The sequence below is a fragment of the Coffea arabica genome, chromosome 5c (genome assembly GCF_036785885.1).
Source record: "Coffea arabica cultivar ET-39 chromosome 5c, Coffea Arabica ET-39 HiFi, whole genome shotgun sequence".
Taxonomy (NCBI): domain Eukaryota; kingdom Viridiplantae; phylum Streptophyta; class Magnoliopsida; order Gentianales; family Rubiaceae; genus Coffea; species Coffea arabica.
Genome location: NC_092319.1, coordinates 47,693,975 through 47,707,901, shown reverse-complemented (window position 1 = coordinate 47,707,901; position 13,927 = coordinate 47,693,975). Strand labels below are relative to the sequence as shown.

At 36.5% G+C, this 13,927-nt stretch overlaps 2 protein-coding genes across 2 annotated transcripts; both read left to right on the top strand.

Moving 5' to 3' along the window:
* Nucleotides 1-5,578: 5,578 nt before the first annotated feature.
* LOC140007554 (uncharacterized) lies at nucleotides 5,579-8,491 on the top strand. The gene has a single exon (XM_072050233.1). It carries the CDS (start codon nucleotides 5,707-5,709, stop codon nucleotides 8,341-8,343), a length of 2,637 nt encoding a protein of 878 aa, XP_071906334.1. The 5' UTR covers nucleotides 5,579-5,706; the 3' UTR covers nucleotides 8,344-8,491.
* A 1,413-nt stretch (nucleotides 8,492-9,904) lies between these two features.
* On the top strand, nucleotides 9,905-12,980 carry LOC113691097 (probable serine/threonine-protein kinase PBL23). The gene is made up of 5 exons (XM_027209299.2): nucleotides 9,905-10,219; nucleotides 10,743-10,924; nucleotides 11,047-11,245; nucleotides 11,724-12,115; nucleotides 12,292-12,980. The coding sequence occupies exons 1-5, from the start codon at nucleotides 10,075-10,077 to the stop codon at nucleotides 12,592-12,594; spliced, it is 1,221 nt and encodes a 406-aa protein (XP_027065100.2). The 5' UTR covers nucleotides 9,905-10,074; the 3' UTR covers nucleotides 12,595-12,980.
* Nucleotides 12,981-13,927: the final 947 nt, after the last annotated feature.

Below are 13,927 nucleotides of genomic sequence, written 5' to 3'. Positions count from 1 at the left end.
GGGAATGAATTTGATCAGGTTGGAGAACATGTCTTGCCAATTGCCATACATCTTGCTAGAGGGATGCGGATGGCACTTGCACCAGCTGTTCTTGCTTTTGTATACCGGGATTTGAGTTTGTTGAAAGAATCAATGGCTGTTTTGCGAAGTCTTGAGGATGAATCAGGTGAATACAGTGTATTGGCACTTAGCCTTTGGGCACCTCTACAATTCGTTCAGCTTTGGGCCTGGGAAAGGTTCCTGGTATTTCGGCCAGAGCCAAATATCATTAGTTTTGGTGACCCAAGAGCAGCTCGATGGCATGACATGAAGAGGTCTGATATTGGAAATGTGAGGCCTATCCTTGATTCATCTGGAGATATTTTCTTATGGAGACCATATGCTTTGGCTGTGGATCAGTGGAAATTTCCTGAATTCTATAGGGAAATAGAACAATGGATAGTTATTGGTCTATGCCCAGATGAGGCATTGGACTCCTTTGCTCGATGCTTGAGAGCTTGCGTGCTTGTTGGGATTGATTGTGAAGAGCCTTATCAGCCACATCGTGTAGCAATGCAGTTTGGATTAGATCAAGATATTCCCGGTTTGGTTCCGCGTTCGACTGAAAGCCTTGAAGTTGCCTGGATCAATTACAGCAAACCTTTTGACCATGGTGCAAGCTTGTATATTCCAGCTAGATTATTTGAATCAGATTTGAGCATCCAATATCAGCAATGGTGGAGGAACAGAGTGTTGGTTCCGGTAGACTCATTTCAAGGTGTCTCACGCGGAAAAAGGAGCTCAAGGATACAACATAGAAGAGATTTACCGACTCCAAGACAAGTTGGATTGGAAGGCATTGAATGCCATAGTAATACTCTTGCAGCAGAAGAAAGAGCTTCCATCCAAGTGCAAATCAAAGATGAATCTGATGTTACACCTGGACTTCTTCCCAAAGGAGGCTACACTTCAATTCTGGGGATCGAAACTTCTGCAAGGAAGCAAATCAAAGGAGAAGGCAATGATGCTGATGTTCCGCCGGGATTTCCTCCCAAAGATAACCTTACAAGGCCAGAAAATTCTAGCGAGAAGCAATCTGAACGAAAACTAGCCAATGATGCCGAAGTTCCTCCTGGATTTCCTCCCAAAAAGAACCATGCTCTTACATTGAACCCAGAAACTTCGAGCGAGAAGCAGCACCAAGGAGAAGGTGATGATGCCGATGTTCCTTCTGGATTTCCGCCCAAAAAAAGCCTTACTCCTGTTAAACTGCCTGAAATTTCTACCCAGCTGCAAATCAAGGAAAAGGGTAATGATGCTGATGTTCCTCCAGGCTTTCCTTCCACATCTAACAACAATCCAGTTTCTAGGCCGAAAACTCCCACCAAGCAGCTAGCCAGATCAGAGGATTTTGATTTAAAAGTTTGTCCTAGCTTTGATATTGGCGACAGTACATTTGCGTGGCCAGAAACTTCTGTGAAGAATTACAAGCATGGACATGATTTTGACTTAAATCTACCCCCCGCCTCTCCTTCGGAATTGGATAGCTTGTCGGAACAAAATCAAGCAAGCAGCTACTGTACTGTTCCTGATGAATCGAAGACTTCTTCAGCTTCTCAAATTCAAGACAAGGCTTCATCAGCAGCTGCAGCAATTGAAAGAGGCGACAGCAATTGCACTTTCAATTTCAGCCCAGAAATATTAGCAAATATGCAAGCCTTCATGAATAGAATTGGAAGGGGAGTAGGTAATCAATCACATGGGAGCAAGATTAGAGATTTATTTCAGTTTGGTAGAAAACCAATGTAGTACTTAGTTAGCATCATTGCTGGTGGCAAATATGCGGACTTTTACTTTGAAAATTTGGACAGAGTATTATTTGAAATATTATTTGGAATAATTACTTAGCATTTTTTGTATACGATGTATATGAGATAAAAAATGATAAAAAATATAAAAATATGGGTTAGAAAATGCGTTTACGATGCAAGCGAAATATTATTTAAAAAAAATTTGATATCCAAACAAAGCCAGTATTGTTTTCCATGTTTTTATCTTTTTGTCGCTATTATTTTCTTTTTAAAGAGCCGCACTTTACAGTTGCACTTTTTTTTTTTTAATCTTGTTTACATTTATTGTTCTGTCTGTCCTATTTATTCTCGTTTTAATGAGATGGACTTTACAATTGCATGAATTAAATAGAACTCATGACTATTGGCCGACTTGTACACATGAATAATCAATACATTTGACATCTAATCTTTACACTTTACGCAAGTGGCAAAGCTTAAAAAAAAAATCTAATAAATAATAATGCAATTGATACAAATGTGGACATCCTCATTTTTAAGTAGAATAGGCATTATAAATTCGAATTTTGCACGTTTACTTTTGTATTTAAATATGATTTTTTGTAAGAATTAGAAAAAAAAAAAAAAAAAGAGTTCAGGAACTACATTCAATTTAGGAAAAGATACACCTACAAAGGCCTCGAGAGTTACCATTTCAACTTCGATCGGAATTCAGGAGGTAAGTACTCCCTCTGTTCCTTATTAGATGGCCTGAATAACTAATTCTCTTAGATTAAGAAAGTTGGTTATTTTCTAAAAGTCAACAAAAGTTTAACTTTACTTCTCAAAATTACCCTTTATCTCTCTTCATCTCTTCAACTACTTTTATTGTTAATGCTACAAATACTGCATTTAATTATTTAGAGTTCCAATTCAAGAAAGTTGAAAGGGTAAGCAAGGGTAAATTTGGAAAAAAGTTCATAAATGCTTTCTTGATATCATAAAATGATAGATAAAAAGAAACAATGGATTAGGACATCTAATAAGGAACGGAGGGAGTATAATACTACCTATTTAATTATTCAATTCAACACTTAAATTTAATACGTTTAGATCTTAATATATTCAAAAGTGTTTGATAACAAAAAATAGAACATCTTAATTAATAATTCATTTATCAATTATCATTTAATACAAAATATACTCGAATGTTATGATTTTATACTTAACAATTCAGTAACTTAATACATTCAAATTTCAAATTTTAGATTTCAATTTTATCAAACACACATTCTTTATGCTTTATCATCATCCTTGAGTAACTTAATTGTGAGTAATGTATTTTCATTTGATACAAGCATTTAATTTTCATAATAAGATTATGGTATTAAAGAACATGTCCAAAAAAAATTACATAACTCAAAGGGCCTACCAATTTTACTTTTTTTTTTTTTTGAAAAAATTGTCATGCTATTGAGGACAAATACACACACAGAGACATATGTGTGTGTGTGTGTGTGTACGCGCGCATAAAATGATATTTAGTTTCACTTTTTGATAGGTAAATTGGCTATTTTCAAATTTTGTCAAGTGGACATTTTATCTTCATGCCACATGGTAAATTAAATTATAAGAAAAAGAGTGTTTGTTTGTATCTTTGTAGATTTTATTCTTTTCTTTTTTGGTAACAGTTAATCATAATCCTTTTTAAAGTTCCTTATTTATAGTCAATTTCATTCAATTTATTAATGACTTACCTTATATAAGTTTATATTAATTGTATCTTCTTTATTTTTTATTAATCAACCCATATCTTTTCTTTTAATTTCTCGTTTTCAAATTCCTATTATCGACTTGACTATTTTTTTATTATCATTACTAATATTTGGACAAAATATGCTATATTAATGCTCATATTTGGACAAGAGAGGGTAGTCATTGTTAGTATGTGTATATACATGATAGGTTGGGTAGAGTTTAGGTATATTAACAAGTATCTATTGGGCACCCATTAGAAAATGCCTTCTATTATTTGGCTTGATTATTTATTTGTAATTCTAAAGTTTCAACAATTTTCTTTTTTCAATGAATTTATATTCCTTCAATTCTAGCATATCACTGATACAAGTCCACTTAAATTGTAAAAATAGTCATTCTTTTTCTCAATTTTTTTCTATCAATTTTTATGCTCTCTTTCCATTGGAATTCTATATAGGTTAAGATAGTATTCATATAGATACGGGATAATAAAAGTTCTCCCAAATTCCTTTTTTTTTATTAGTTTTTAATAATTTGATCAAATAATAAGTTCATTATCTATTAGTTTGTATTTTGAAATTCTTTTTAGTTGCGAAAGAATCACATATATTTCCTAATATATCTGCATTACACATATATTGACATATCACCATTAATTAGAGCAAACATATCTGAATCATAGGATATGATTTGATTGAAACTAATTATTAAGTCGTTATAAATTAACTATCTTTCATGTATTTAATTCAAATGTTTGTTTTACAATTAGCATATAGAATTTTATAAAATAGTGTTCTTAATTATTTATATCATTTTTTTAAAAAATAAAAATTTTAGAGCATAAAAAGTGCCTGTGCAAATACAAGGTGAATAATTAGTTACATTAGAATCCATTGCAAGGCCAACTTCTATTTTTTTTTTTTTTTTGGTATGAATAAAGTTGCCAATACAATTACAGAAATTAGTAAAAATTATCTAAGGATCCCTTATGTTTGGCTTAGAACACAAATATAACCGTACAATCACACCACTCTACCCATCAATTTTAGGTGTACATACAAAGTTACAAGTTTACAGCGTACTTCTCTGGTTCCCCGTCATGTCACTCTACACAATAAACAGTCTTTAGCAAACGCATGCATTTGCCTTTTTGCCTAGATTTAACAGCTTGGGGGGGGGGGGGGGGGGGGGGGGGGACAAAATCAAGCTCCTCACCTGGAGGAGTTCTGGAGGGATGCTGCAAGGGGTGCAATAACCGTGGAAGTAGCCGTTAATCGATCTAGTGCTAATGAATCCAAGACTTCTTCAGCTTCTCAGCCTTCATCAACAACTGCAGCAATTCAAGAAGCGTAGTACAACCCTCCTTGCATGCATGCAACCAGTAGGAATTGAAGGACCATTAATTAGCACTGCGAATTCAAGCTCAGAAGGACCTGCAAATCATACCAAAGACAGTAACGAGTCTCAAATTTGTGACCACCATCCATGAAATTAACCCAGAAATAAGATTACAATAATTAATGAAGAAAGTGCCATGGCTAATCATGTGACACAAATTACATAAATCAAAGGTCCACAAATTTAATTGGTTTGTTCGAAAAGAGTTGGGTTGCCATTGAGAAAATAGATATATATATATAGTACTCCATTATAAAATGGCCTAGCTTTCTGTATTGCTTGAAGAAGTTAGTAAAATTTAGAATGTGTATCGTGTTCAGTTAAATATTCACAGTTCAAAAACAAAAGAATGTAGGTGATGATATATATATATTTACATATACTTAACTAAATACAATCTTGAATTTCATCTAATTTCCATAAAATATTATTAGGATAAATTAATAGATGTGATAATGGATGAAACCACAAGAGAGGTACATAGAATAATAGAATTCACTCCAAAAAAGATTAGATGGTATATCAAAAGCTTTTTGTATCTTTTGCCACCAGTTTTAATCTACGTACAAAACGTCGCGTTTTTGCTCCTCTATTTTATTTTGTCAGAATACACTCACGCATCTACACACAAATGACAAACGAAACGTCTCTTTTGTCAGCACACACTCGCACAGTCAACCGACAGGGAAAATAAAAACCCCTACGCTACGCAGTTCGCACGCAAATGGCACGGCCGTAACAGAAGTAAATCTCAATCAGTTCGTCGGTGAAATTCTCTGGAATGGCGGAAGTTTTAGTTCAGAAGCTCATGGCAGAACTGAAGGAAGAGATGGTATGTCCAACCGGGGGAGAACCGACTGTTCGAATAGCTCATTTCCTGACTCCCTCGGTCACCTCAATCGACGGGCCTGTTTTTGATCTTCCCCCAAACACCTGCTTTCCAGGAGCTACATCCAGCTTTGCTGCCATTCTCAAGAAATCCAATCTCAAAGTGAACTTTTGTGGGTGGAGAAACCCGCAAAAGGATTGGAAAACGTGGGTTGATCGCATGAGTTCACTGCACCGTGCAGCCTGGAGAAAAGCTGGTATATTTGATGCTATAATGAATTCTACCTACCTTATTACCCGAAATGAGGATCTGATTTTTAGTTTTGGTGAGAAATGGTGTCCTGACACAAATACATTTGTTTTCCCTTGGGGAGAAGCTACAATCACATTGGAAGATATGATGATCCTGGGTGGTTATTCTGTTCTTGGTGACCCAGTTTTTAGGCCCGTTGATACGGATGAATTTGCAGAGGTAGAGAAGAAACTACTTTTAGCAAGATCCGGGTTGGCCAAGTCGAAATCTAAAAAGCCGTCGCAGAGTCTTTGGTTGACTAAATTCATGGACAGTGGAAATGAGATCGAGCACGAAGCGTTTCTTGCATTGTGGTTGTCCAGGTTTGTATTCCCCAATAAAACTAGTGATGATACTGTACAAAAAATTGTTATACCTATTGCAATCCATCTAGCTAGAGGCACTAAAATTGCTCTTGCACCAGCAATTCTTGCTAATCTTTATGCTAGTTTGAGCGAGTTGAAACAGGCTCTTGTTGATTCTAGAAGGATGCAGAATGTTAACGAGCAAGATAAGATTTTGGAACTTTTAATTTCAGCCCCATTTCAGTTAGTTCAGATATGGATATTGGAGAGATTTTTAACATTGCTTCCAAAGCCTGTAACTCTAGAACATGGTCAGCCAAGGTTCGCCAAATGGAGTGGCCTGAGGATGGAGGATATGATAGACGTAAGCTTATCCATTGACGAAGCAGCTGATTTTTTTCTTTGGCGGCCTTATGCAATTGGATGCAAAAACTCACTGCCTCACTACATTTACAAAGAGAAGGAACATTGGGTGTTGGTTGGTTCCGACATGGATGAAGATCTAGAGGCGCTTGTCAGATGCTTGAGGGTGAGTGAACTGGTTGGGATAGAATCGGATTGCATTATGCAGTACCTCCCACACCGAGTGGCCATGCAATTTGGCTTTGATCAAGGTCTTCCTGGTCAAGTAACGCGAGCTAATTTGAATATAAGTTTAGCCTGGGAAAATTACACTAGGACAGTTAGAGATGAGCGGTTGTATATACCATCTCGCCTCTTTGAGCCGGATGTTACTACTCAGTACCTGGTGTGGTGGAGGAAGTCCATGTCTGTTCATCTAGCTGCAAGTGTAGATTCTGTGACTGGAGCGAGATATAAGGGTTTGAAAAAGCAGTTGTTACTGAAATCTTCTCAAAAGAAATCTGCCAGTGGTGCACCTGCTTCAGCTAGTTTACCTAGGATGTGCGAGACAGTCAGACCAAATGATTCAGAAAAGAAGGCCATTGCTGATAAAGAGAGTGCACAGACTTCATCTGAAAAGGAATCAGATAACATTTCTCTTGTTCCCCCTGGTTTTCCTCCCAAGCCCAATCAAACAGGAACAAGCAATTCAGAGGATGCAGATCATCAAATACAAGCTAAACGATTAAAGGAAGGAGCTGATGGAAACCACAAAGCTCAGAATATAATCAGAATGACTGGCGCACAATATAAAAAGTACATTGCAGATCGAGTTAAGAGTTCAGGAAAAAGAGTACAGCTGAAATCGGATAAAAAGAAACCAAACAATAATGAAGTTGTCACACCAGGTTTTCCTACCAAGGGAAACATATTGGGAAAAAGGGAGTTGGAGGATGAGGATGGGCACACAAGAGTCAAACGTTTGAGGAAAGTAACTGATGTAAGTGGGAAAACTGAAAATGTAGTCATATTAACTGGTTCAGAATATAAGGCAATGTTGCTAAATACAGCTGGAAGAAAATCAGATAATCACGGTTCTCTTCCCCTAGATTTTTCTCCTAAGCACAACACAGTGGGAGCCAAGGGTTCAGTTGACAGGAATGGATGCGTTCAGTTTGAAAGTTTGGGGAACAATGCTAATGGAAAAGACAAATCTCAGAGAGATTCTCAACTAGAAGGTCCAATTTCCTCAATTTCTGAGAATATTACTGTTCAGAAAATGCAAGTAGAGCCCTCGGAGATTAAGTTAGAAACTGAAATGGAAAAAAGAAGCTCAAGAATGGCACTGGCACATGAGACTGAGACTACACCTGATGTATACCTAACGGGTAGATTGGTTGGTTGTGGATCACGTCATAAATGTGAAGGTTCTGAAACCCAACCCTTTTGTCATCTTCCTGCTGGGCCAAGCTTACCAAATTTAATAAAAGACAGCAGTGAAGCGGGGGCTGTAATTCATGAGATGTTCGGAGTTGATAAAGGAAATGGGAAAAGCTGTAGTCATGAAGCTTGGGATGTTCTAGCATGGAAACTTGAAGCTAGGATTAGAAATATTGAGAGCACCATTTCCAGGTACAGAGGAGGATTATAGTCTGTAAGTGTTGATGAAAATTGTGATTGTCTATACAGTGCTTTTATTCCAGCTGCTAAAACATAGGGGATGTAACTAATCTGTATTTTAGAAGCAGTAAAGGCGACTAGACCAAATCGCTCCTAGCAGCAACTGTTACCATGTTTGTTGTTTTTGTTTCGTGATTGTTACTTTATTTGTCTGATGCTTTCTCACTTGATTTTTAGCCAAAGTTGTTTAACATGCTTGTGATCAGTGAATGCAATTTTCTGGTTTCTATGTGTGCTAATAGACTCTGTGCAAAATCTTAATTTGGAATAATAATTTGTTTTGCCAATTATGCCCAGTAACTATACCGTTGAAGGCAAGATTGTGGTATATCATGCTAAAATTATTCAACAGGGCAGTATACTCATTGCTCTCAGTCTGCATATTTCTTTTCTTCAGCCGGCGTAGTATCAGTTAGTTTTCAACAATCTCATACTTCATTGTACTTTCTTGCAAGTTTTGAGTACTGCATTTCATTATCAACACAGTTTGTTTATTCAGCAAATCTAACTTTGTTTTTCTCTCTCATTTTCATATTTTTGTCTGCATAATTAAAACATATCCAATCAAGCTACAGTGTTAGGAACTTGTTTGTTTGGGGAAGAAATTATCTTTGCCAGTCTCATAATCCCCAACTTCTGCCTTTTTATATTTCATTCTTTGGACTGCCTGGATTCCGAGCCTCTGAGAACTCTTCCAACAAGATTTTATGGTATTCTGTCGGGAATTCTCATGAAATATGGGATAATTCATACATTCAAATTACTTGAGTGAGCCTGTTGCGGGTCGTAGGCAGATTGCTGATCAGTGTCTTTTTTAGTTAAATGCCTGTTGCAATGTTTTGAAAAAGAGAGACCAAAGAAAGTAACTTTTGAGATCAAAGAATATAGTCACTTATACTATATTAGAATCCCGTAAATTTACCAAATTTTGTGGTAATCTTTTGGCTGGGGTGGGGGGGGGGGGAGTGGAGTGGTGCACCATTCCCAGGCATGGTGTTTGGAAGAACTGAAAAGGAAGAAATGATTTCCACAGTGAGTCGAAGAGCAGCGAAAGAGAATGAGGATTTCAGCTGCTTTGGCTTAAAGGGAAAAACACAAGCTTTTTCTTTTGTTTCTAGACAAAGAAGAATAAAAAAAGCCACCATGGAGACTTTTAGGGGTGCTGCAAAATGCAATTGGCTTACAAAAATTACAACATTTACCTATATAACCTGTATAAGAATAGAAATAACCATAATTGTCCACACAAGAGAGGATGACCCCAACGTAAGTTTAGTCTTAGACAAATACAATTAATTAAAAACACTATGAAATGTTGGTTGCTAAAATGGGATTTATTTTCTTAGTGTTTCCAAATTTATGACGTTAGAAAAATTGGGCTTGCCAGATGTCCTTGTCGATTCTCCGGAAACATTGATTTTGGAAGGAAAAAGAATAACCAATTTTAACGAACTCCTCTTGTTTCCTTGAGAGACCAGAAAAAAAAGCTGGATCTTTCAGGGCTGGAAAAAAAAAAAAAAAACTATCTTTCTTGGTCTGAGTTTCAAACTTTGAAGGTTCATTCCACATTGGACTGTGCTTCTTTAATCTTTTCAAAAAAGATTGCACTTTTGTCGAAAAGGAGGAATCTTTGATTATTGGTTCCTGGATTCAATGTTTTTCGGGACCAAATATGATAGAGACGAAATAGCAGAAGAAAAAGATGAACTGTTTCTCGTGTTGTTTGTCAGAAGAAAAAGATCACAAAAGGTCTCTGAGAAAAAGCATTGAGGAATTCAAAAAGAGCATCCAGGAGCACCAAGAAACAAGGACTATAGCCTCATTCGCTAACATTTCCTTTAAATCTGGTAATTTTCATGTATACAGATGCCATATTTTTGTTAGATTCAGGAAGATCCGCTTTTTTAGTTTTCTTTTGTTGAATGGCTTCCTTTCACCAATTTTAGTCCTTTCCCATATTTGTTTTCCATTTCCATCTTCGATTAGAGGAGATTGCCAAGAGATGACTTGTTTCAACGTTTGCATTGTCCTCTTAAATTAACGATACAGAAAAAATGTTTCTTTCAATTTTGTAATGTATTTCCTTCGCTCACATTCATGATAAAATCTCCTCCAGTTACTATAAATTCGATCAAACGCAAGGCTCCTAGATTTCCAGAAAGTTCAGCAATTGTCACCAAGGAATATTTCATGATGGATATGCACACGAGCTGATTGTCATTCTAAATCAGTAAACCAATGTTTTCACACCAACAACCTGATTAATTGTAGACTTTTTTCCTTTTGTTTTGGGGATTAATTGGAAATATCCTCCTCCCTTTTCCCTTTTTTCTTGATTCAGATGGTTAAACTTATCAAGTAATTATGCAGATAGCAGCAAACGGAGGTATATATGTGAAGAAATTGAAAAAATCGGAAAACAGAATATTTCAGCTCAGATTTTCACATTCCGAGAATTATCCCTTGCTACTGATAACTTCAATGCTGAGCGTTTGATTGGTGAAGGAGGTTTCGGTAGAGTGTACAAAGGGCAAATTCAAGGCAAAGATACAGTACTCTCACAATCTTTTCATCTCTCTCTTTCTTTTGTCCTTCCCAGAGTTTGCCACGTTTCCCCAGAAGCTTTTTGGATGCGCTGACTCTCTCATTTTTCCCTTTTCTTCCCCTCATCCAGGTTACTAAGGAGGTTGCTGTCAAGCAATTAGACAGGAATGGATTCCAAGGAAACAGGGAATTTCTTGTGGAGGTCCTGATTTTGAGTCTTCTTCATCATCCTAACCTTGTCAATTTGGTAGGATACTGTTGTGATGGTGATCAGAGGGTGTTAGTTTACGAATACATGGCCAATGGCTCACTTGAAGATCACCTTCTCGGTATGACAAATACAATCTTGTTTACTTTGTCATTGTCAATGAATATGACACACTCCGATTCTGGTAGATCTAACCTGCCTAAGTACCTCAAGGACTGTCTGAGAAAGTATATCTCAGGCAAACACTTCAAATAGAATCATGCTTCAAGGTTCATTGACAATTCATTGTGAAGTATTACTATGAATTAGTTGTTCTTGCAGTGCAGGATAATAACTGTCATACGAAACTTCAATACTATATGCACAGCTATGTATCTGCCAGTCCACTAATTGATGCACATAGTATTCGGCTCTGTAAACTGATAGTTTCAAAATTTATAACTTACTTGAGAGTCCAAATTCCAATGGTGGATAATAAATTACAAGTAAAGCTATTGATATTGAAGATAATTTTATTGCATTGGAAGACTTTCTGCTAATACAACAACTGAACAAGGTTCTGTATGGGTATTGCTGATCAGACCATCTTCCTTTTCCAGACATAGGTCCAGAAAGAAAGCCTCTTGATTGGAACACTAGGATGAAAATAGCTGAAGGCGCAGCAAGAGGGCTAGAATACTTGCATGAAACGGCAAACCCTCCAGTGATTTACCGTGATTTTAAAGCATCTAACATACTTTTAGACGAAGACTTCAATCCGAAGCTTTCTGACTTCGGACTTGCCAAGTTAGGTCCAACAGGTGATAAGACCCATGTATCTACCAGAGTAATGGGAACATATGGCTACTGCGCGCCTGAGTATGCTTTAACAGGCCAATTGACAGCTAAGTCTGATGTATACAGCTTTGGCGTAGTGTTCTTGGAGATGATCACAGGAAGGAGAGTCATTGACAATTCAAGACCAAGTGAAGAACAGAACCTGATTCAGTGGGTAAGTTTGACAACCAAGGTTACAACAGATTTTGAAGTTTCTCTCTTTCGATTTTCAATGTTAGTAGGATTAATTGAAAGCTTCCATCTGGTATGTTAGAAGAAACACTGGTAGTATATTAAAGATAGTATCTAGATCCTTGTGGCTGATGTGCTTCTGCAACTGAATGATTACAGGCTCAACCATTGTTCAAAGACAAGAAGAAGTTTCATTTAATGGCAGATCCTTTGCTTGAAGGAAACTACCCTGTTAAGGCACTATACCAAGCTCTTGCAGTTGCAGCAATGTGCCTCCAGGAAGAAGCTACAACTCGACCTTTGATTAGTGATGTAGTGACTGCTTTGGCATACCTATCTACAGGCGATGAAGATGCCGAGGGTAATGCAGAAGACACCAAAAAATCCACCAATGAAGGGGCAAATGATGTACATAACCTTCAGCACAGTCCATCAAAGACGCAGCAAGGGGAAACCATATGATTCCAGTCTTCTAATGTAAAATGCCATAGCATGGCTCAAACCATGGCTTCAATTGATATTCCCCACTCAATTCTTTCGCGTTTCCCTTGGATTCCTAAGTCGTTATGGATAGTTGTTCTTCATCCGCATGGATGTACAAGGGATTTACTAAAGGGTCTTAAAGAAAAAAAAAATTTTGAAGAGTTATTTTAGAAAAATACTTCCTCATGGGTTCGTCTATTCACTTGCACAAAGTTCAATGGTATCATTCTTGTAGGTAAGCATGGGGGATGAGTTCTTGAAAAACCAAATGGTTGAAACACATGAACCTATAGGCCATCTTTAGTTGTTGCATGCCAACTTAATCACTTCAATGTCAACTAATATAACTAAGATTAAGGATGGATTTCTACGCTATTTCTTGTTAACACTTGTTATCTTGATAGGGGATCTCTAAATAAAGAAGCTAAAAAAAAAAAAGAAATCATACCTTTTTCCTCTCTTCAAATCACAAAGACAAAAGTAATTTCTTTACGTCAAGGGTTGACAAAAAGTTACAATACACTTCTTTTTTTCTGGATCTTAAATTGGTAATCATCAACAGGTAAAGAGAAACCCTCCTCTGAATCTAGCTATAATTCTTTTCAAGACACTATCACCCAATTAGAGAGGGATTAAGGATACACAAGTAAAGAGAGTCTTTGAAAATGACCTTGTAGGCTACGGGCAGCAGCTTGTTGCCATTAAAAGTCACTTCGTACTCACGCAAGTACTGCCAACCAAAGTGTATGGACGCTGCTGCAGTTGTACAACAATGTAACGTATGAGAGTTTACATTTGTTGGTTCGATATGTACATTAGCTGACTGGGATGCATATCGGGGTTTGTTTGGATATAGGAGTTTATTTGGATGATTTATTTGAGATAATTATTATAGTATTTTTCGTGATGTGATGTATGTGAGATAAAAAAGTGATTGGAAAGATAAAAAGGTGATTGAAATTTATGAAGCAAATTTTTTTTTATCTAAAATCATTTCAATCCAAACAAACCCACAATTACAACCTGCAGAAAGTAGAGGCCCCTCAACTGCAAATAATATCCTCCAAGGTAATTAAGTTCTTTAATGGGCTTATTCAATAATTGGAATAATAATTCAATAAAAAAAAAACCCAACAGAGGACCCAAAAAAATACAACAATTTTTTCCAAGCAAATTACTCATGTAGCCATTAAACTATTAATAATCGAGTTTTTTGGGATGAATATTAGCCATTAAACTATTAAACTTTTTGAATAATTGAGTTTTGATCAGACAACTATTAATAGCATATTTTTATTCATTAAATTTAAAT